The following is a 22,716-nucleotide window of genomic DNA, read 5'->3' on the forward strand; positions in this document are numbered from 1 at the left end:
CAGCCGAGATGGCGACCAGTGGCGTGTGTGATTGTGGACACTGTAGCAGACTTCTATATGGGAGAGAATTTTTCTTTGGAGCAGCTTTTAAGCAAATGTTTGGGGATCCCTGAGCTTAAGCAGATGTGATCTCTCCCACGTCGTCCTCTTCCTCTCTCCTTTCCCGCTCTCCCACTCTCCTGCCGTCTCCAAAAGCTCAACTATCACTCTCACCCCAAATAAAACCCCTTTTCTTCTTGGCCTCAGTTTCCCTGTCTGTAAAATAAAAGACTTAGATGAGGTTTGGGGAGGGCTGGGTTGGCCTCTGATCAAAAGCCCCGTGTTCCTTTTTTGTGTGTCTTGAATCATTTTTCTCCCCTTATCATATGTCCAGGATCAGAGTCCCCGGTACCGAAGAACAGCTTTTCAATTCGTGTTCACCCTCATGAATCAGAGAACTCCTTGTACTCGCAGCTTATCCTGGGTCAGCTACCTTCCCTTTCAAATTCTAGCCCCGTCGAACCCCCTCCTTCCAGCATCAGTAGGACACCCACCAGCCAAACTGTCCCCTCTTGTGTTCCTTTGGCAAAACTTTGCCAAACTCCAGAAAGGACAGAACTATCTGTAATGGCCTTTGTGGAATGTGAGTGACTGGGGCAGAAAGAGACATATGAGCCATTGTGGGAATGAAAAATATTTGCACTGAGAATCCTGTCTGTGCGCACGATAATAAATTGGTGCAAACTCTTATTTGTGTGAGTTTTTATAGCAATGCACCAGCATGGGCTCTCCTTAGCTATAGGATAATGTTCTCTTTCTCTTACTTCAGCTCCTGTTCGCTCTCGCCTTCTCTCACCCATGCCTCCCCGCCCCCTAACCAGGAGAGTAATAATAATTCCCAAAGCTAAGTTTGCGACATGTGTGTCTATGGAACATAACTCAGATAAATGTTTTAGGGGATGGTGGGGTCAGGGGATCCCATAACTACCTTCTCAATGTTCCTTGCTATTTCTATCACTGAATATAAGGATATTCCTTTGTAATTGCCTGCAAAAGTTTCTTTCGTGGGACCCACCCCCTTCCCTTACCCCTAACACACAGTGTTGTTATTGGGCTTTAAGCCTTGAGGTTCTATTCTTCATCCGTTCAATCCTCCTCTAACCCCATTCTACTTCATCTTGTGGGTGAGGGGTGGGTAGCAGAATAGTGGGCTCATCGTGTGTCTTGAACCCTTGCTGAAAGAGCAATGATGGGGTTGTCTGTACTACAAGACTCTAAACTTTCATGAGGCACCGCAGCTTTCCTTCGTCCATTCAACAAGGCTTTGATGAGCACCTTCTAGATGCTGGGCACTGTTCTAGGCACTGGAGTTACAGCAGTGAACACAACAAAAGTCCTCACCTCTGTGGAGCTGACATTCTAGTGCCATCCTGCACAGTCCATTCTTCTGTCTATAAAACGTCTGGGGTATCTGTGCCCTGCTCTGTGCCCTCATGCCGTTGCCTGCGTTTGGAGTCTCAGTATCTGTTATCCAGACCAGACTCGCCTCCCACCTCTTCCTCCTATCCGGTTCACCGTACACATTGTCAGGGCTCAATGCTTTTGAAACACAGTTCTGATTTTTTTACATACTTCAAAAAAATAAATCCCTGAAAGGCTTCTACACCCTCACCTCTGTTGCCTACCAAATAAAGTCCTCGCCTCTTAGCCTGTCATTGCAAGTCCTCCATGATCTGGCTCTAACCCACTTTTGGAATGTTATCCTTCGGCTGTTCCCTTTTATGGACTCTATGTTCTCTGCTACACCTTCTCAACTTGGAAATCTCTGCCTGGAATATTCCTCACCGAGTCTGCCTGTAAAAAGTCTACTCATGCTTCATGGCCCAGGTCACAAACCCTCCCCAACTAGAAGCTCTCTGTCTCGTCCTAATTTGCACAGCATTTTATCCTTCTTCTGTGGCCTCTATCACACTCTGCCTTGCCTTGCAGGTGACTGTGTAAATTCTTAAACCTGAAGGTGAGATTCTTGGGAGCAGGAAAGATACTTTACCCTTTTGGGCTATTTTTCTCCCTCAGGAGCTTGTCTGTGAATCTAGTCCAGTCTCCTGCCAGAAGAGAGAGAAATCTCAGCATGCTGCCAGCGCTGTTCTTCCGCCACATCCCAGTTTCTCTGTTGGTTTTGGTGGACATGCAGTTAAGATCAGAGCTCGTCACTAAAAACGATCAAACAGCTTCTAAGGTAGCTAAGTCCATCTCAGTCTTCTCATTGGTAGATTCGGGGGGGCTGAATTTGTCCTTTGTCATTTCACAGAGACATTCTTACCACCGCTCGCACTATGATCCCCCACCAAGCCGACAGGCTGGAGGTCTGCCCCGCTTTCCCGGAGCCAGAAGTCACCGGGGAGCGCTCATGGATTCGCAGCAAGCGTCAGGAACCATCGTGCAGATCGTCATCAATAACAAACACAAGCATGGCCAGGGTAAGGGACGTGCTTCTTTGGTACTGCACCCTGTCGGGGCTTCAGCAGCCCTGGTCTTTGGAGAGCTGGGAAAGGACCCTTTCTCCCATACATATCAGACATTCCCATGTGGATCGCTCAGCATCCGGTCTACCAAGCGAGTGTGGACAAGTGACTCCAGAGGACTGTTAGGACTTTCCTAAATACAGTCCAAAGACCATAGTTTATATTTCAGGAGTATCTGTCCTTATTAAGGACCGAAGGTGAGAAAGCAGTGAACCTGATGCACCCTCCAGCATTTTCTCCGTTGCCTCTGGGGGTTGAAGGTCATTTGGGAAAGTTTGCTGGGGCTTTAACAGAACGAAAGGCGGTTTGTTTTCCAGCAGGACACCCAATATTCAGAGGTAGTCGGCTTTAAACGCCTCTTAAGCTCTCATCTGAACCGTAGAGATAGCAATTCTCACCCCTCATTGCCCCAGCTTCTCCTGGCGCTCTTGTTAAAGGCGCTTATTCCAGGCTTCCCACTCCGAGATTCTAATTCATAGGAGGAGATTATGCTTAGAAGTGAGTAATCCAGTGAGAAATCCAGAAACCTCCTGGCTGAGCACCCACTCGGCCAAGCACGTCCACGGCCCGTTCCTTCCTGCACAGAGTTCTCCAGCCACCGCGTGCACCCCCCCCACCCCCCCCCACCCCCCCCCGCCTCCCGGCCAGTAGCGGGGGTCGGGGGTGGTGGGGGGAGGAGAAATTCGATCAAACAATTGACTGCTTCTTACTCCTTTAGGCATCCTGTCAACCAGCTCTTCAGAGCAAAAGCTCAGCTGGTTCCTTTTTATGAAACCACAAACATGTTTTGTTTCCTTTAAAGGAAAAACAAATCAAAGGCAGTTCTCTGAATGGGTTAAAAGTAATAAATTATTAAACCAAATGATTGAATAACATGGGTGAAAAACAATCCGTTACAAAGAACTCCTACTATAAATCTCAACAAAGCTGGTCAGGCCAAAGCCAGTTGATCACATCTGTTACTAGTTAGATGTAAATTTCAGATTACAGATAAAAAAATTAAATTGCTTTTGAAACTAACAGGCTTAAAAAAAGAACATTCAAAATAAAACTCTTAATAAAAAATGGTGAGGTATTAGAAGAATTGGAAATATTTACTATTGATCTGGGTTTGATTTGAAATTTATTATTTTGAAATTCCAAGGCATTCTGATATGAATTTATGAAATGAGGAGGAGGAGTTAGGTAAAGATGCAGTTTGGTTTTCAATCCTAAATTGCCTTCAATAGATTCCATTTGCTCTGAAAGTATTTTAAAGCCTTAAAAAACGTGTGGGGAAATGGTCTTTGAAAATCCTAAATCCCATAATTTCCACAGGCCTCTTCATTTTCAGGGCAGAGGCTCATCCCTTGATTTCTCCATGTCCTACAAAAGCCGCAGCTGGTTTTCATTTATTCATTGACCCCATTGATTTGAATGCAGCTGTTCTCTCCTGACCTTTCTCTATTATAGTTCACTGGAGAGTCACTTGTCCCGATCTCCGACTCCCAGCGCCCCAGCTGGATGATCGAAATCATCTTGAGAATTTGTTGGTGGGGAGAAGGCTGTGTTTCCCCCTAGAGAGCTGATCTCACCCTATTGCACTTCAGAGTGTAGGCTCTTACCCAGTGTGGATTATTCCCTTAGTCCAAATGTCTAGGGGACAGGGGACCTGGCTATATAACCCTGGGGGTCCTGCCTGCCCCGCTCCTTAGCCCTCCTGCTAACAATGTGTTCTTCTGTGATACATCTCCTTTGTCCCTTGCTAGAGTTCAAGAGGAGAAGCAGCAGGACCCCACCATTCTTGAGTCCAGCCTAAACTTTCTTGAAGCAGAGTCTGCCCCCACACGATCTCGTTGTCTAGAAGGGTGTGTCACTGTCTGGGGAGGAGAGAGAAGAGGGCTTGGCGGGAGAGAGAACAACACATCTGGTCCATCTTGTCCTGTGATTCCATCAACAGTTTAGATTTCAAGCCCCTATTCTATCTCACTGTACGATTAGGAGCTTCTCTGGCTTAGGTTCTTGGAAATCTTTACGTGGATTGACCTGTTAGAGGGGCTAGTACTCTAGCAGCTCTTGCAGAGGACAGGAAAAGGCAGCCGACATCGTCCATATTTCCTAATGTGACCCAGTGGATTTGATGAGAGAAATAGCCCAATGATTCATCCTTCTGAGGCCATTGTCTTGCAGCCAAATCAGTCAGTTCCTAAGAAACGCCCCAAGTGGAGCTACTCCTCCCACCCTCGCCCCGCCTTAAGTGATACAACCCACCCTAGAGATGTTGTTGATTGGGATACCGACAGGTCTCCCTGGGCATGATGAGGTGATGGGAATAATGAGAAACACACCCAGTCCCCGTCCTGGCTGGAAATCTCCAGAATGTCTCAGCACTTTCAAAAAAGAGAGAACTCATTCTCAGACCTCCCCATTTGCGGCTCTGTGCAGGTCTTATACTGGAGCTTAGCTCCGTGCCTTACAGTCAAAGCCGGATAGGTCTTGGTTGGTTTGCACTGAAGGATGTTCCTGGGACTCCTTCCCTTCATAGGCCCCTCAGCCTGCAGCCCAGACGCTTGCTCTTGCAAACCGCACCCCTCCCCCAGAAAACATGGAGCCGGTGACTTCTCTTCCACTCAGCAAATGTGAGCCCACCAGAGGGTATCTCTAGAGCAGTCAGTGATTCGCTGTAGCCAAACCTCTGCAGCTACTATGAGGATACAGGACGTCGCCAGAAGATTAGAGGCGTAAAAGGCTACCTTTCACCACTTACCCGGGAGGGGTGGGTCCTTTCCTTCTCAGTCTTGCCTCAGCACCTTCCTTCCCACTCCAGAGAGTAAGCCAGCACCACTGAGCTCCGTACCCGTCTGTGTTAGCAGATCACATTCTCATAGCATTTGACATTCTGAATGGATTTGCTTCGGAATCTGGAAAAACTTGGCCCTTTGAGAAGACCAGTAGTTTTTGCAACTAGTCTCCCTGGACAGCAAACCTTCCTGGGAGATTTTCATGCCTAGAAGCACATCCACTTGGGCCATCCCAATCCTCTGTGGAACTACAGGTCTGAACACTACATTCTAGCAGAGGTTCCTTATCAGACACCCTGGACAGCTAGAACTCTGCTTTCATGCATCCATTCATTCCTCCATTTAAAACATACTATTTGATGGCCTACTATGTGTCAGGCCCTTGTGGGCGTCCAGAGGCCTCTGCTGAAGATCCTGAATAGTTGCTGACAGGAGAGCAAGGCACAAGCTGTTTTTCGGTTACAGAGGCTGCTCTGTAAACACACCTCCACGGGCACAACAAGAACAAAGGATGCTTGATGTCTTAAGGGGTTCAGGGCTTGGGCTCTGAGCACCGGGGCCCATTTCAGCTCCCTAGCCTTTAATTTCCAGTCCTGTGTTCTCTTCCAGTGTGTGTTTCCAATGGAAAGACCTATTCCCACGGCGAGTCCTGGCACCCAAACCTCCGGGCATTTGGCATTGTGGAGTGTGTGCTGTGCACCTGTAATGTCACCAAGCAAGAGTGCAAGAAAATCCACTGCCCCAGTCGATACCCCTGCAAGTATCCTCAAAAAATAGATGGAAAGTGCTGCAAGGTGTGTCCAGGTAAAAAGGCAAAAGGTGCGTTGGTTGGAAGCCCTGCCGTTGGTTGACTGAGATCCCCACATAGTCATTCTCAATGTTCTTTGAGTATCAGAAACATAACCACAACCTGCCATATAATTGTAATGGTAATAGTTCTAATAACTGACAACAATCTACGTTCCCTCCTCTCTTGAAGGGCTGATAAGATGGTTGCTTGGAAGAAAGTGACTTCTCAGAAACAGGCTGGGGATTTGCTTGTGTCTACCACACCTTTGGTCCCACGTAGCCCTAAGGGCCGAACTTAAGCCTTGCTTTTCTAAATAGTAGAGAAATTAGGTTATCGTGATTATTAGGAAGGACAATAGCACCCTTTGTTTATATCACCGTTTAACTCATCAAAGCACAATCACCTTCGTTTTCTCTTTCAGACAGGACTAGAGACAGGTGAGGCATAGTGGAAGGAGAGTGGGTTCTGGTCCTAATAACTAACTTGCTGGGTGACCTTGGAAATGTGCCAGATTTTCTCTAGGCTGCATCATCCTCATCTATACAATGAAAAGTTTGGAATAGTTGATATGTAAGCTTCCTTCCAATTCTAAAATGCTATAATGATATTATCATTTCTCTATTAAAGACAAGAAAACGGAGGTGTATAAAGTGAAGTGACTTGCCCAGAGTCACAGAAATAGATAATAAAACCAAGGTTTGGAACCCAGGTCACTTCCAGCCCATTGTTTTTTCCAGGCCAGCAGAAAATGTTGACTGATTTAAAAAAAAAAAAGACAAATCAGTTACTTAAATGTTGGTTTTGACACACGAGCTTGAGAAAAATACAGTCCGTAGTATTGGGGTGACAGAGTACTGGCTTGATAATTAAGCATTCTAGCCCTGGCTCTGCCACTGGTTTCCTGTGTGACCTAGAACAAGTCACTTCACCTCTCCGAGCCTCAGTTTCCTTCTCTGCAAAATGAGAGGGTTAGAGTAGATTTCTTAGGGTCTTTCCAGCTCTAACATTCAAGGACTGAATGAATTAATCACTTCCAGGCACATGAGTTTATCATTTCTTATATCTATCTGCAAAGCACTGTTGTAAACACAGATGAAAAACCAAATGTTTTTAGGGACTGCCCTGGTGGTCCAGTGGTTAAGACTCCACGCTCCCAAGGCAGGGGCCCTGGGTTCGATCCCTAGTCAGGGAACTAGATCCCGCATGCCACATCTAAGACCCGGGACAGCCAAATAAATAAATATTTTAAAAAAAAAAACAAATGTTTTTAAGTGTAGGCAGAGAGCTAAATCATTTATTCAATTTAGGCAATTCCTCATGAGTAGCAGACAGACATGAACTTCGTCAGTGTATTCAGTATATATGTATTTTGAGCATCTTCGTGTAGGCCAATGGTTCCCAAACTTCTCTGCACATTGGAATCCCCCAGAGAGCTTCTAAAAATACCTGTGTCTCTTGGACCAACAACTGAGGACTAGACAGGCTCGGGGATGAGTAGGCCGTCAGTGTGGCTGGACCACCAAGGACCAGAGGGCATGTGGAAGGATGCCAGGATGGACAGAGGATGGAAACGAGGACCAGGTGGTCTCTTCTGCTAAAAACAAGACAACAGGCCCAACATGGAGTCAATTTTGCTAAGCCCCATGTCACCAAATCGAGACAATTAATTTTCACTCTCCCAGAAATGAAATCCTACACCAATCAATCAGGAGTCACCTGATCAGCACTAGTGAGGTCGCCTGCCTGATAGACCCATGCCATCCCTTAAAGGAAAGCGCCCTGGCAATAACCAATCCACTTTTTTTCCAAATATAACTTCCTTGTTCCTGTTCCCTTCTGCCTGTAAAAGTCTTTCATTTTGTACAGCTCCTTGGAGCTCCTTTCTATCTGTTAGACTAGATGCTGCCCAATTTGAACCAATTTTTGCTCAAATAAACTCTTAAAACTAAAAAAAAATAACCTGTGTCTCATCCCCAGAGATTATGATTTAATTGATTTGAGTTGTGGCCTATTTTAGAAGATCGCCACATAATATTAATTTGCAGACAAGTTTGGGAACCACTGCTGTAGGCCCAGGGTAGTTCATGGTTTTGCTAATCAAAGTGTGGTTTATGGACCGGCAGCACCTGGGAGCTAGTGAGAAAACCAGACTCTCAGGTCCCACCCCAGACCTGCCGCATCAGAATCTGCATTTTAACAAGGTCCCCCAGGTGAGTGCAATGCACATTAAAGTTTGAGAAGCACTGATTTATGGCACAAACAAAATCTTTCTTAATGTAACAAGCTTCGTCTTCCAGAGTAGGGGCAGAGTGTGGGTAGGACGGACAGGAGCTATCTGATATGGAGTGGAGAATTGAGGCATTAAAATTGTTGAGGAAATGTACTCACTAGGGGCACGGAGAGAGCACATTCTGAGGGTATGAACATGGCAGCCACCCAGCCATGATGACCTATTGTAACTTCCAAGTCTCCCACCTCACTGGATCCCCAGGCCTTTCAGTGTCACTTGGAAGTAGTTCTACCAGCACAATTTTCTCTCCTGTCAAGGGTCTAATGCCTATCATCATAAAAGTAATACAACAAGATAATTTCATACACAAACTAATAGTTACCTAAACTACCCAGGTAAGATAAACCCTCCCACTATATAATATTCCAGTTTGAATCTCACACCTTCAGACCACATCCCATTTCTTTGTGTGGTTAGGATTGTATTGCTGTACGTGATTCAGATAAGAGTGAAGGAATCAAAAAGGTGTGGGCACAGTCCACAGGACAGGCATCGCCTTTCAGGTGGTGGCGTTTATTAAAACCTTTATGTTCATACTCTTTGGCTAAGCAGTTCTACTCCTGGAAATCCAAAGAAAGTGATCAGAGACGTACAGAGACATACAAACAAGGATTTTTGCTGCAGTGCTGTTTACAATAGTGAATGATTGGAAACAAACTGAAAGTCTACCAGTATGGAAATGGTTAAATAAATTATGGTATATCTGTACTGTGGCATATTATATAGCCATTAAAAATCACTATAGAACAAGATTTAATGGCACAGAAACATACTTGCAATATATCTGTTAAGTACAAAATCTTCAAGCTAGAAAACAATATGTATATTATGATCTAGGTCACACAGAAAACCAGTGGCAGAACCAGGGCTAGAATGCTGGATCATCAATCCAGTACTCTGTCACCCCAATACTACAGACTGTATTTTTCTCAAGCTCGTGTGTCAAAACCAACACTTAAGTAACTGATTTGCCTTTTTTTTTTTAAATCAGTCAACATTTTCTGCTGGCCTGGAAAAAACAATGGGCTGGAAGTGACCTGGGTTCCAAACCTTGGTTTTATTATCTATTTCTGTGACTCTGGGCAAGTCACTTCACTTTATACACCTCAGTTTTCTTCTCTTTAATAGAGAAAACGTTGATAATATGCTTAGCCAAAAAAAAAAGACTGGAAGGGCATATGGCAAAAGGTAACAGTGGCCATCTTTGGGTGACTGAATGATGGGTAGTTCTTATTTTCTTCTTTTTTGTTTATGTGTATTTTCTAAATTTTCAACAATCATTGACAATGTGTTTCTCTGGAAGAGTGGCTTTTCCCGCTTTCCCGTGCTGCTCAGACGTGTAGATATAGAGGACTTACTGGGCAACATGGAAGGAGAGAGTGTCTGTCCCATTCTGTCACCTGCCCTCAGCAAGCCACACATGGATGTCTGCAAATTGAAAGTCTCCCAATAGTCACGTTGCCTTACAAGAGTCGCTATCCACGGAGGCCCGGGTACTCAGCAACTTCAGATCCTCAAGGGGCGTGCACTTGTTCGCGCAGCATGCAACCTGGAAACACATGTTATGTGCCTTCTGTGTGCAAGACATGGTTGTAGGTGTTGAGAATAGGGAGATAAAGCAGACAGACTCAGGCTACTTGCCAGTAATGCTCTTTACGTTCTAGTGGGAGAGGAAAGGCAATGAACACAAACCGATAAGGTAATTTTCAGTGGTGATGAGTACTGAGAAGAGAAAACAGACAGGATCAGGCGATAGTGAATGGCACAGGCAGGGTGAAGTGCTTTCAAAAGGCTGGTCAGGGTTGGCTTCTCTGAAGAACGATGTTTGAGTAGAGTTCTGAGTGATGTGAAGGGGTGAGAAAGGGAAGATCATGACATTCTCAGCCTCTTAGAAAATGACACAGGACACAGAGGAAAAGGAAGAAAGGAGTGAGAGGAGAAGAAGATCGACAGAAAAAAGAACGGTAAATTCAGTTATTCACGTTGAGAAGGGAAAAGAGACAAATAAAATTCACTGATGATCCAGCCAAAAGTTTCATTAGAACAAATGATTGCAGGCCCCCCAGTAACAAACTAAGGCCACAATAAAGGATGTGAGTTTCACCTCTCTCTCTCTCTCCCTCCCTCCCTCCCTCCCTCCCTCCCTTCCTCTCTCTCTCTCTCTCTCTCTCTCTCTCTCTCTCTCTCTCTCTCTCTCTCGTCTTTGCTCTGGTGGAGGCTGGCCTTGCTTCATGTGTCAGTGGCCATCTGCAGGGCTGTGTAGGACTTCTACTCCCTGAAGGTTCCCCAACTCACCTCTCCACCCCACCATACCACCCCAATATACCTGGAATTCCCGTAATGACACACTCCTTTTGGGTTACAGCATAAAAAGCCCCTGGTAAGACTTCAAGTTTGTTTCCTGGGCTGGGATATTACATCTCCTGCATCAGTCATCCCCACTTCCATATGGAGTGGTTTCTCAATTTCTTAGTTCTGGAGGGCTCAGGACAGGAGCATTCTCGTGGGAAGTGGGAATGCCCAGAAATTACTTCAGGTATGGCATACTTCCCCAGAAGGAAAGGAAAGTAGGTTCACGTGCAGTGATCAGGAAGCACCTTGAAGTGGACGATGTGGAATGAAGAGGTTGCCGAGTAGGTAGTTCGAAAGACACGCTCTGTTTATTTACTCTTAATATTTTCATGCGCCAGCCAGGGGTGAGTCACTAATGGATCTTGTTGTTTATAGATCCCTTCTGGTGAGTAAATTAAGTTCTTGGAGGGGAGGGGTGGTGGGGCAGGATAACTCTTCAGGACACTGGGAGAACTTGTAGTGTATGATAGGTACTTCCAGTGCCATCATGGATTTCATATGGCTATGGTAGCTATAGCTAGTATTAAGCTGGTGGGCAAGATTTAACACAGGAACCCGGCTCTCATTCTAAAGGTGGTAATTAAATACATAGAGGTTCCTTTATGCTCCATGACCTCCTCCCCCCTCCACCTACTGAAAAGTGCTCGTGCAAGTCCCTTCATCACCTAATGCATCGCCAACAAAGACCAGCCCACCGAGTACTTAAATAACTAAAAAGAAAGACACAAGGAGAAAGAAAGCTTGACTCTAGGATAATCTACGAATTGAGTAATCCAACCTGGAATCGTCCAGAGAGGACCAGGATTTTGTCCTTCCAGTGCCAAAATGGTGGTGGGGATGGGAGAGCTAATCAGGTCAGCAAGAGACATGCAGTAGCCATTTGATTACAACCTCTAGTCCAAGTGCCTCTGATTGGCTAACAATGAGTCCCCCTAATTAGAGTCACGGGCCCAAAGCACTCAACACCCACCGCTTTCATCAGATGTGCTTACAGACGGCTTCTGCGCATATTCAGAATTTTTCAGGGTGTCCTCAGCTTGTCTTTGTTGTTCCCGATTTGAGTGTTACACTTTAAGTGCACAGCTGAAGAGGGTGCTGATGACAAGGCCAGCAAAGCAAGTTAAGTCACGGATAACCAAGCAAGGGAAACTTCTTTCAGTAGCGGGCTGAGGAAAGGGGAGGGCGGAGCAGAATGGGGAGTAAGAGGGGGCTGGTACCTTTATGCCTGGAAGCTGAAATCCAACAAGTTAGTTTATACTTTAAATGATCCATAGTTGAGGGATTGACCAATTTTTTTGTGTCTTCCACCCGTTCATTTGGCATAGCATACACATGACTAATCTGACGTCTAGGTTTTGGCACTGGTGTTGATCCGGTATTAGCATTCCGCTTACAAACAAATCAAAGAGCGTTCAGAAATGTCAAGCCAATTTGGATAGATCCTTTGGGCAAGTATGTGCACATAAATGAGCGTCATAAATGTTTTCTAAGTATGCCTAATTGACGTCAGGGAAGCTAACCGAGGCGTTCTGTCAGCCCATTCCTTGGGTCTCTGTTGGCAACACTGAGCTAGCCCAACCATGATCCTGACCCAGCATCGAAAATGCTGTGTTCCCTTAAGCGCCCAGCAGATTTGTACCTCGTCACATTCTTCCTCTTTGTGAAGATCCACTTCTCATGCGGTGGTGGTGGATCCAGTGTAGCTTTGGGGCCAGTGTTCTGTCATCATGCGGACTTAAAAGTCATGTGCTTCTTTGTGATTTCGTGGCTGTTACAGGGGCAGCCTCAGCTGAGCCAGTGAAATAGGGGTGGGATTTCTATCTCTGTAGGAATGTTCTTGTAGATTGTCCACTTTTGATGCTCGTGTGGTGCTATGAACAAAGAGATGCATAAATACAGAGGTCCGCTCCTAGTTTTGGAAAACCATGACAAATCTCTACTTGCTTCCTGATTCCAGAAGAACTTCCTGGCCAAAGCTTTGACAGCAAAGGCTACTTTTGTGGAGAAGAAACCATGCCCGTGTATGAGTCTGTGTTCATGGAGGATGGGGAGACCACCAGAAAAATAGCGCTGGAGACAGAGAGACCGCCTCAGGTAGAGGTCCACGTTTGGACCATTCGAAAGGGTGAGCCAGACGACATTAATTTCTTGTCAATATTTTTGTAAGGGGGACACAGGGAAGGAATGGAAGACTCACCTTCGTTTTGCTTCAACCTGTTCCTCTGGGTCAGAAGATTTCCCGATTGCTTAGAAACTAACATATGACTCCCACCGTTGCTGTTGTGGCCTTTAGCTTTAACCAGGACCTGGGCTAAAAAGTAAGTATTGACTGTTGGGTTTTGTTGTCTTTCTCACACAACCAAGGCTGGAGGAGTGCTTCTTAACCCTGGCTGCACACCAGAATCGTCTGGGAAGGTTTTTAAATACCAAATCCCTGAGCCTACCTGCAGAGGGTCTGACTAATTGGCCAGGTGGGGCTTGGGCTTAAGGGTTTGTTGGGAAAGCTCTGCAGGTGATTCTGATGTACACCCAGGGTTTTAAACTCCCAAACTGTAGTCTACCATTGTTTCCCAGAGGAAGCTCAACAAACATGAAAATGCAATCATTCAGTGCACAGCTGAGTCTCTCGAACCATGCTGGGGACTCTGCAGTAAGACAAATTTAAACCATCATCCCTGCAGCTGTTCACACCATCCCATAGCTACGAGACTAGGGCTGATCTAGTCTGGTCAAGTTTTCTAGGAATTGGGAAATAACGCACATCCTTTTTCAATTGGCTCCCGCATAAGGCTCGAGAGTGCTCAAACTTGTGTAAGTTTCAGCATCACACAAGGAGCTGGTTTAAAACACAGTTACCGGGACTTCCCTGGTGGCACAGTGGTTACGAATCTGCCTGCCAATGCAGGGGACATGGGTTTGATCCCTGGTCCGGGAGGATCCCACATGCCATGGAGCAACTAAGCCCATGCGCCACAACTACTGAACCTGCGCTCTAGAGCCTGCTGTGCCACAACTACTGAAGCCCGCGCACCTGGAGCCCGTGGTCCGCTGCAAGAGAAGCCACCACAGTGAGAAGCCCGCGCACTGCAACAAAGAGTAGCCCCCGCTCACCGCAACTAGAGAAAGCCCGCGCACAGCAATGAAGACCCAACGCAACCAAGATAAATAAATAAATAAATTTATTAAAAAAAAAAACAACAGTTACCTGGCCCCATCCAAGAAGTGTGAATTCAGTCAGCCTCCGGTAGGGTCTAAACATTTGTGTTTCTAACAAATAGCAAGGTGATGCTGATACAGGTGGCACTTGGACCCATCCTTGGAGAAACAACTGCTCTAGTATTTTGTGGGCCTTTCTTCTCTCCCTTCTTTCTTTCTCAAAAGAACAAGTTCCTCTCTACCCCTTTAAAAATATGCTAGAACACACATATGAGGCTCATCCCTGTTTGTTTCTGCTCTAGACCCAGGAATGTTGATTTGCCATCCCTAACTCCCTAGCTCCTCTGTAACTGGTCACCAGGACTAAGCACTGTTCTGTTGGCTTCCTTAGCGGTGACCTCACTAAGCATCCATCGCCCCACATCTCTCGCCTCACAGAAATGCATGGACGCTTTTCAACTTGCTAGTGTCGCCTCTAAGTAAGCTCTTGTTCACAGCACTGGGTAATCAAGATCTGTGCATAGTGGATAGAGGAAAACCCAGGCTCCATGTCCGTCGCTCCTTGTAGACCTCTTGAGGATTATTTAAGTGGCAGTTTTCAGTTGTTCACGTGTTATTCTGATAAAATCTATTCAGGCAAGGTTGAGACTGTGGGAGCCCCATTATCTTCACTCTGCCCATTTTTATAAGGGAAAGTGAAAGGAGCTGTGACTGTTTCCCAAAGGAAAATATGCTATCTGGTGAGTTCAGGAATAAGGATGGCTTCTCCATTTACACAACCTGTCTGCAAGACCCACTGCTGGTTCTCGCTGCCGAGCCAGGAGGGTAGCCCGGTGGCTTGGCAGGGACATAGTCTACCCAGACCAGGGGCAAGGGCAGAATGTCTAATACTGCTTTTGGCTGCAGAAACTCCATCCAGCATCCATGCTTGATTCTCTGTGGCTTTCCCCAGGAGCGGGTCCCACGGTCAGCAGCTCTGTCTCCCTTATCTCTGTCCTCTAGAGAACCAGGGGGGAGGTCAGTGAGCCAAGGAAGCAAATGGAGTCAATTATAACCCTCGAGCCGTCCAAGTTCCTGGTCAAGCACATTACACAGCCCCGCTCGAGACTCCTAAGCCCCAGTAGTGAGATGATATGCTCAGCCCAAGCAGAAAAAGGGGTTGGTGGTTCCAGATAGAGAGCGCCTGACCACCTGCCCCACTTTGTGCTTGGCCCCAGGCATCCTCCAGCACTTCCATATTGAGAAGATCTCCAAGAGGATGTTTGAGGAGCTCCATCACTTCAAGCTGGTGACCAGGACAACCCTGAGTAAGTCGTGACTCTCTTTACTCCTCCCTGGAAAACACATCCAGTTTTCAATGTCACATAGCCCCAAATAAAGTACCCACCGTGCTCTCACTGAACAGGAGCAGTGGTCCATGTCAGCATTAGAGGATATTCTCTCTCTCTCCTGTGGGTGACTAAACCCAGAGTCTCAAGAGGGTGGGAGGTCTGGTCTATCTGTGGAGACTTCACATCTGGAAGGCTATGTCCTCAGCGGTGGGGATGAGAGAGAAAGAGAGAAGATGACTGCATATCGATTCTTGTGTTGTATCAAAGCTCTGTTTGACTGTTTGGAACTGCCCCGGTTGGTCGTGTTTCTTTAAAAGCACTCAGACACTCAAGCATACTTGCGGCTCTCCCACTTTCTACGCTAGATGGAGCCTGGGACTAGATCCTGCTAGGCACTGCGTGGGGGGTGGGGTGGGGGGTAAGCACTTCTGAAGGAATAAAAGGCACAGAATTTCTATCCACAGGGAATTCTAATGGGTGAGACAGAACATGAAAATGCCTTCATTATGAATTAGTATACTTCTGAAGAGTTGAATACCTAAGTGCTCAGGGGAATCTGCAAAGAACAATGAGATGAGAGCCTGAGAGCCAGGTGGGCTTAGTCGGGGAAGGCTTCAGGGAGGAGGTGGGTTTTGAAAGAGAAGGGTGTGACTGGGCAACAGGTCAGGAAATCAGTCTAGGGAGAAGGTACAGCCTAAGAGAAGACTTGACAGGAGCAAACAAGAAATGTGGAGGTGGGTGGGTGGGTGTGGGTGAGGAAGAATTACAAAGGCCACGTAGGGTGCACAGAAATCTGAGAAGAGTTGGAGGTAGGAAGTAGTTAGAGGGCCCGGAAGGAGCATGGGTGCTTGCTGCAAACTTACACACAGTGTAGTGGCGTCAAAATGGGGCTTTGGAAAGATGTCTCTCGGCTGTCAGGTGCATTTATTAAGCACCTACTTTGAGAAGCCATATTCTAAAGAGCCCAGTATGCCATGCTGAGAAGTTGAACTTGGTCTCCAGACCGGAGAACCCCAGTGGGGGGTTTTAGCAAGCGAACGATGCATTCAGATCTGTTTTTTAGAAAGTGGTACTTGCTGGATGCAGTGGCAGGTGGGCTTTTAGTGAGAGAGCTGGTGATAGTCTAACAGGAAGCTGTTAGACTGTATTAAGTCGGTTAGACAGGGGAGGAGGGGTCCCTGTGAGGGGCTGAGGTTAAACCGTCACGATCAGGATCAAAGAGAGAAATGAGTTTAGAATGACTCCAATATTAACAACTTTATGGACTGGGTGAATAGTAACGCCATTCACCAGTGGGAAACTCTGGAGAATGAGCAGGCATTGGTGACAAAAATGAGTTTTACTTGGAACACGTTTAGATTAAGATGCTTGAAGTCCATATGAGCAGCATTATCCAATAGGCAGCTGGACATAGCGTCGATGAGGTCAATTGTTCATTCTGCAGGAGACAGGTAGACAACTGGACAGTAGGAGAATTCAAATGGAGGAGCTGGAAGTTCTTGTAAGGAATAAAAAGGCAGAGTCTATAGGATCAATAATGTGACTTGAAATTACCAATTAATTTCAAAGAACATATATTTGTTCATACTGTGGGCCAGGCACTGTGCTAGGCACTGGGGCACTTGAAAGATGATTTAAACGAAGTCTTCCTGTCACAGTTAGCATTTAGGGTGCATAATGGAGGTAGATGATGTGTGCCTCTGAAGGACGTAGGTAATGAGATGATCCCGCAGGGTCACCTGGGGACAGAGCAGAGCAAGCCTGACTCCTGTATATAGTGTGCCTGTCAGATCCTGGCACACCGTAGGGCTTTGGTAGAAGCTGCTTCCTTGCCCGACCCATCTCTCCTTTCCCATCGAATCCAAGAGAATAGGGAAAAGTGAAGAATCCAAGGGAGAAAAGAGCAGAGAAATGGAGGCCGTAAGGAAGTGGGGCATGGTCTTCTGTGGCGAGAGAAAGAAAAGAGGTTCAACAACGGTTCTGGATTAAGAGGCGCTCGCCGACCTTGGACTCGCAGAATTCTCCAGGTTGCAGCACCATGAGCACAGGATTGAAAAGGCTGAAGAGGGCATCCAGGGTAGACATTTTGTTAGGAACGCTATTCGACAGAGCAAGATGATAGCTGGGGAAGGATGATCTTACCACTGAGGGACCAGGAAAGTTAGAAAGGGATGGTCCAGAGACATCAGGTGGTTTCCAGTGCTGAGCACGGGTGTGCAGTCAAAACCGCTTGCTCAGTTAGCATGGCAGGAGGGGGAATAGAGAAGTTGGTGAGGACACGCTGGAAGTATGGACAGTTCCGGGGGCGGGGGAAGAGACAACAGGGAGTGGAGGGGGACAGGAGCAGGGATGACAAGGAACGGAAGGGATGCGGCCGTGTTCAACCGGAGCAGAGAGGGATCACGTGGCGGATGTGAGGCTGGAACTCTCTGCGGAGCCATAGGAGGCTGGAAGGGCCGCTGAAGGTGGTGTGAGGCCAGCGTGTGGGCATAAGACAAAGCAGAGGGGAGCGGTTTTTAACAAAGGGCGGCAGGAATAGGGAAAAGAGCAGTAAATAATCAAGCAACCCAAACTAATATTCAGGCCTCAAAGAGTAAGCAAAGCCCCAGTAATGTACCAAGTACTGGTCTCCAAAGTGCCTTATTTGACCAGCTGCCGAGTGAGCCACCTAATAGCTAACGACCTGATAGCGGAGCAATTCGCAAATGCTAAGTCAACTGTAAAAATCCCAAGAACAATACTGGGTTGGCGGAAAAAGTTTGTTCGGGTTTTTCTGTGACATCTTACGAAAACCCGAACAAACTTTTTGGCCAACCCAATACTTAGGTTTTACTCCTGAGGAGGCAGTTCTGTATTCTTCTTGGGATTCTTACAAATGCTGTGTGTTGAAATGAAGACTCCGTGGCCCATTTTCCGTACCTGTCCCCAGAAAAGTGTTTCAGGGGCTATTTTGCTGAAATCACGTGATGCTCATCTTCCAGCTCCCCTGGCAGGTCCGTGAGTGCGTGGGGAAGGGTGGGGTATATCGGTTCTACACCTCGTTGGCTCTGCCCTCCTCTCACGTCTCTGGGCCACTCTGTGTTTGCCTTTTAGGCCAGTGGAAGATCTTCACTGAAGGAGAAGCCCAGATCAGCCAGATGTGTTCAAGTCGTGTGTGCCGAACGGAGCTTGAAGATTTGGTCAAAGTTTTGTACCTGGAAAGGTCTGAAAAGGGCCACTGTTAGATGAGACAGACAGTATTGGATAGAGTAAAGCAAGAAAACTCAAGCTGCGGCTGGACTGCAGGCTTACTTTGCTTAAATCAACAGTGCCCTAAAACCCCAAACTCAAATGCAGTCAGTTATTCACGCCATGCACAGCATAACTTGCTCCTTTATTGGAGTGGTGTGTCAGCCCTTAAACATCTCCTCCAAAGAGACTAGAAGAGTCTTGAATTCTCTGTGGTAGGAAGAGGGCTAGAACGCCGCCACAACCCTGCTCTAGTTTCTGGGAGAATCGCATTTCACGTTTCTTTACGGGTTAAAGAGTAAACAAGACCCCCGGGTTTCTATCTAGAAAGTTATTCCAGTGAAAGAAAGAGAAGGGAATTGCTTAGTAGGAGTTTTTTAGTACAGAGAAAATATTTGTATGAAATTCTGCTCTTCAAATTTTAGAATGTCTTGTGTTTTAAAAAAATTAACTCCCCATCTTCACACACACATGTACACACACACGCACGCACAGTGAACTACAGCCTTCATTCGGAGGCAAGGCCAGTGTAGACTCTCCCCTTCTTTCCCTTGCCTGGCTCTGAAGTAGCTTGGAGGCGGTTGGTACCCTGGAGGATGAATAAGGAATTGTGAACAAAAGCCTGTGCCCTTGGGTCTGTGGTATGGTTGTTGATGGCATCAACCCTGGGAAAGAGCAGGAACACCATTTCCTGGCTGCCTTCACTTTGAGGTGGGAAAGAACTTTTCCATAATGACACACTTCTCTTTTCTCCCTGAACCTATGGGGCCTCCATAAAGAAGTTAGAATTGGGTAAACTTTTCAGAAACTGAATCCATATAAGACAAAATAGTTATTGAAGAGAGGAGTTGATAGAAGTCAGCAAGGCCAGCCGTATGTTTTCAAGTCAACAAAACTCACCAATTAACAGCTCGATCCTCGCTTAGTCTCTTGAAGTCATAGTTCTCTAGTCCACAGATTTCGGTTAGATGATAAAATTCTGGAAGCTTCTTAAGAGGGTGGTTTCCCTTCTTCTCCATTTATGGGAGTTGGTTTTTACTTGGCAAAGGGGTTCTGTCCTCAGGAGCTTCAGTTAGGAGAATTATTGCTTATTTGGGGAAATGGGGATTCTGATAATGATCTAAACCTTCCTACCATTCTCCCCTCATGCACCAACCATGGATCTGAATCGTGGATCCCAGAGAAGGCTGCTCCGAAAATGTCTCTTTGCAGCCTAATACCAGAGCCCAGATGATCCATTCTGAGGCCTGGCTTTAGAAATCATCTTTGTGGGAAAACTATACCTTTTCCACAGCAGGGATCTCAAGCCTGCCTTCTAGATTTATCTCCTCTGAAGGGGCATGGATGAACTCTAGTGAGTACTTAAATATTAAGGACCGAGAAGTCCCATGTTTCCTACTTTGTGACCATAGGTAAGAGGAAAATTTTTTTTCCTTATTTGACACCAATAGGGAAAAATGTAAAAGGTCCAGTCTTTATGGCAAGCTGGCATAAAGGAGTCTATTCTCATAAAAGAGATGTAGGGGCCTGGTGGTCAGGCCTTCAGGGGACGAGCCTCTTAGACACATTCTCCTGGGGCGGGAGTTGGGGGGGGAGGGAAGGAAGGAGGACATCCAGGGCTGAAAGGCCACAGAGCCTTATTGGTGGAGGAGGGGGTTGGGGGCGTGATTGAGTAGCTGCTGCCTTCCTCCCAGAGGTGGCAATTTCCCCGTAGTGTGGAAACGGAAACGAGTCACCGGATCCTAAAGCAAAGCAGTGATTTCCCCTTGCGGATGACTCACCGCAAAGCCTTCCCACCCAGGTGTTCTCTGAAAGCTCAACCTTAAGGGAACACCCAGGGAGCTTCCCTAGATAGACTCCTTCCCCCGGGCCCTGGGACACACCTTTGCCAAGCTGTGTGAAGCAGGAGCTGGGGCGCTGTGTGAGGCCAACGTAGAATCCCTCCAGTGTTCAGTGTTGCGTACAGAGTAGGACCGAGAGAGAAGAGGCCCAGCCGCCTGCGGTTAGTAGAGAGGAATGGATGTGGTTCTTCTTGTGTATTTATTTATACCATAAACACTCGGAACAACAAAGCCCATAAGCACCATTTAGCAGTTATAGCCATTTTCTAGTTAACTCGTGTAAACAAGAGTAACATAGCAGTATTACCCTTTCACTCTTCTCACAGGACATGTACCTAAATATGGTACTTATTTATGTAGTCACCGTATTTCTGGATTTTTAAATTAATAAAAAACTTAATTTGGAAAAATCCTGTCCAGGAGTGTTGTGTGAGTGATTGAGTCTGGGCAGTACTGACCTTGGACTGGGTAACAGGTGAGGGGCAGGCCCGGCTTTTGCACACTCAGCTTGACGCCCCTCTCACGCTACCACCTTGTGGTTAGGAGTGAGAACTTTGCGGTCAGCCGACCTTGGTTTTTAATCCCAGCTCTGCACTTAGCAGCTGTGTCAGTCTTCCCATCTATAAAATGGGGATAACAGTAGCACTGTCGCCCTTTGCCTTCAATCTTGCAGTGAGATTTAATTTGGTCACGTCGTGTGAGGTGATTAGACCACTGTCTTGTGCGTAGTGAGCATTCATGCATGACCGTGGATGTTCAAAACTGGCACTGAAAACAGCCATTGATTTATGGCTTGTATTTAGGTTAAGACTTTAAGAGCTTGGGGACAGAAGGCCATTGACTTGGGCTTCAAGAGGGCCTCACTTTGGGTCGCTGCTCAGTGGCACATTTGCATAGGGAGCAGGGTTAAAGTGTTGTCGCATATGTTGATCCAAACTAAAGTCCCTCAGGCCCCTAACACCAGCTAAATCTCTGCTATCACAGAAGCCAAGATATGAGAGCTGCAGTGTCAAACAATGTAAGGACGGAAAAGGACGCCTTGGTGTTAGCAACACAGAAGTCATTGGTGGTGAAATATTGGAGAAGTGAGAGGAGCAGAGGCCAGAAGTGAGTGGGGAGATGAGGAATTGGAGACAGCAGCTCAAGGTCACAATTTAGAGATGCTCAATTACGGAGTGGAGAGAAAAGGTGATGGAAGTAGCTGGAGAAGGATATGAGGTCAAAGGAAAGTTTTTGTCTTAAATACGGGAGATATTTGGCCATGTGTGAATACTGCAGGGAGGGGTCCTATAGAGAGGAACAGGTGGAAGGTGATGGGAAAGGAGGGTGAGCCTGCTGTGTGGGTTACATGAGAAACCACGCCCCCATGAGGAGCCACGCCCCCATGAGGAGCCCTGGAAACTCAATTCCCGACCCACAGCCTGGACAGCTTTTTAGCCTTTGGTTGCCATCCCCTTACTGTGAATTAGCTACACCTCATTCCCGTCATCTCTGTTGGCTTGGTCTCTCTTTATGCCTGACATACTTTCTTCTGGAATGATGGGCTGTAAATCCCAATATTGCTCCGCCTCCGTTGGGGGAACCCCATGTAAACCAGACGCCTTGGCTCCATCTGGCAGGCTTCCCTTTTCCTGATCGCCCACATCCAAATTTCAGCAAGTCCTATCAGTTTGGTCTCCTCAATGTAGCCCATGTTTCTTGCTTTTTGCTCTTATCTTCCTGTCGCAGGGTCTTTTCCTCCCTGTATAGTCTTTACCCACCCCTGCAAGGAATTCCCAGAAAGCCCTCAGGATCATCTCATAAGGGCACAAGGACAAGTCCTGCCTGCGACCACATTACCCACCCTTTTAGTTCATTCTTGCTTTGGTCATCCTCTGTGAGAGGTACTGCTGGAAAAAATGGCCGTCCGCTGCCTCCATCAGAACATGTCTCGTGACGGTCACCACAGCCGCCAGCTGTGACATTGCCCGAGGGTGCTCCTTCTGCTGGCCTAGAAGCGCCACCACATTGGTGCTGCTCTGGAGTCCTCAGTGTTCCACAGTGGCACCGTATCCCGTGCACAAGTGGAGAGAAGGCCCTCCTCTCTCCCCCTGCGATGTTAAACTTTGCCACCTTACATTAAACAGTTAACACGTAGTTGATGAGTACATAATACATGGACCAAAGCACAGTCTTCTTGTGCTTCAGAGTCTCCTGGAGTTTCTCAAGGAAACAAGCCTTTAACAAGCCCTTTAGGTTCCACTTTCAGCTCTTCTCAGGGCTCAGTTGCCAATGTGGAGAGGTTCTGCTGAACACAGGCACCCTCATTTTATTGTGCTTTGCGGCTATTGTGTATTTTATAAATTAAAGGTTTGTGGCCACCCTGCCTCAAGCATGTCTCTCAGTGCCACTTTTCCAACAGCGTTTGCTCATGCCTTGTCTCTGTGTCACATTTTGGTAATTCT

At 46.8% G+C, this 22,716-nt stretch overlaps 1 protein-coding gene across 4 annotated transcripts in view; it reads left to right on the forward strand.

Moving 5' to 3' along the window:
- CHRDL1 (chordin like 1) overlaps positions 1-20,682 on the forward strand; it is a 115,009-nt gene extending 94,327 nt beyond the window's left edge. For 2 of the 4 annotated variants that reach the window (XM_067723158.1, XM_067723159.1), the window contains exons 8-12: positions 2,291-2,459; positions 5,894-6,088; positions 12,674-12,841; positions 15,090-15,179; positions 18,297-20,682. In XM_067723158.1, the coding sequence (XP_067579259.1) occupies positions 2,291-2,459; positions 5,894-6,088; positions 12,674-12,841; positions 15,090-15,179; positions 18,297-18,427 (753 nt within the window). In that variant the 3' untranslated portion in view covers positions 18,428-20,682. Of the gene's footprint in view, positions 1-2,290; positions 2,460-5,893; positions 6,104-12,673; positions 12,842-15,089; positions 15,180-18,296 lie in introns of all 4 variants that reach the window. The other 2 variants (XM_067723156.1, XM_067723157.1) reach the window with 1 other exon arrangement.
- The last annotated feature ends 2,034 nt before the right edge of the window (positions 20,683-22,716 follow it).

Source organism: Pseudorca crassidens, chromosome X (assembly GCF_039906515.1).
Source record: "Pseudorca crassidens isolate mPseCra1 chromosome X, mPseCra1.hap1, whole genome shotgun sequence".
In the NCBI taxonomy this organism is placed as follows: Eukaryota; Metazoa; Chordata; class Mammalia; order Artiodactyla; family Delphinidae; genus Pseudorca; species Pseudorca crassidens.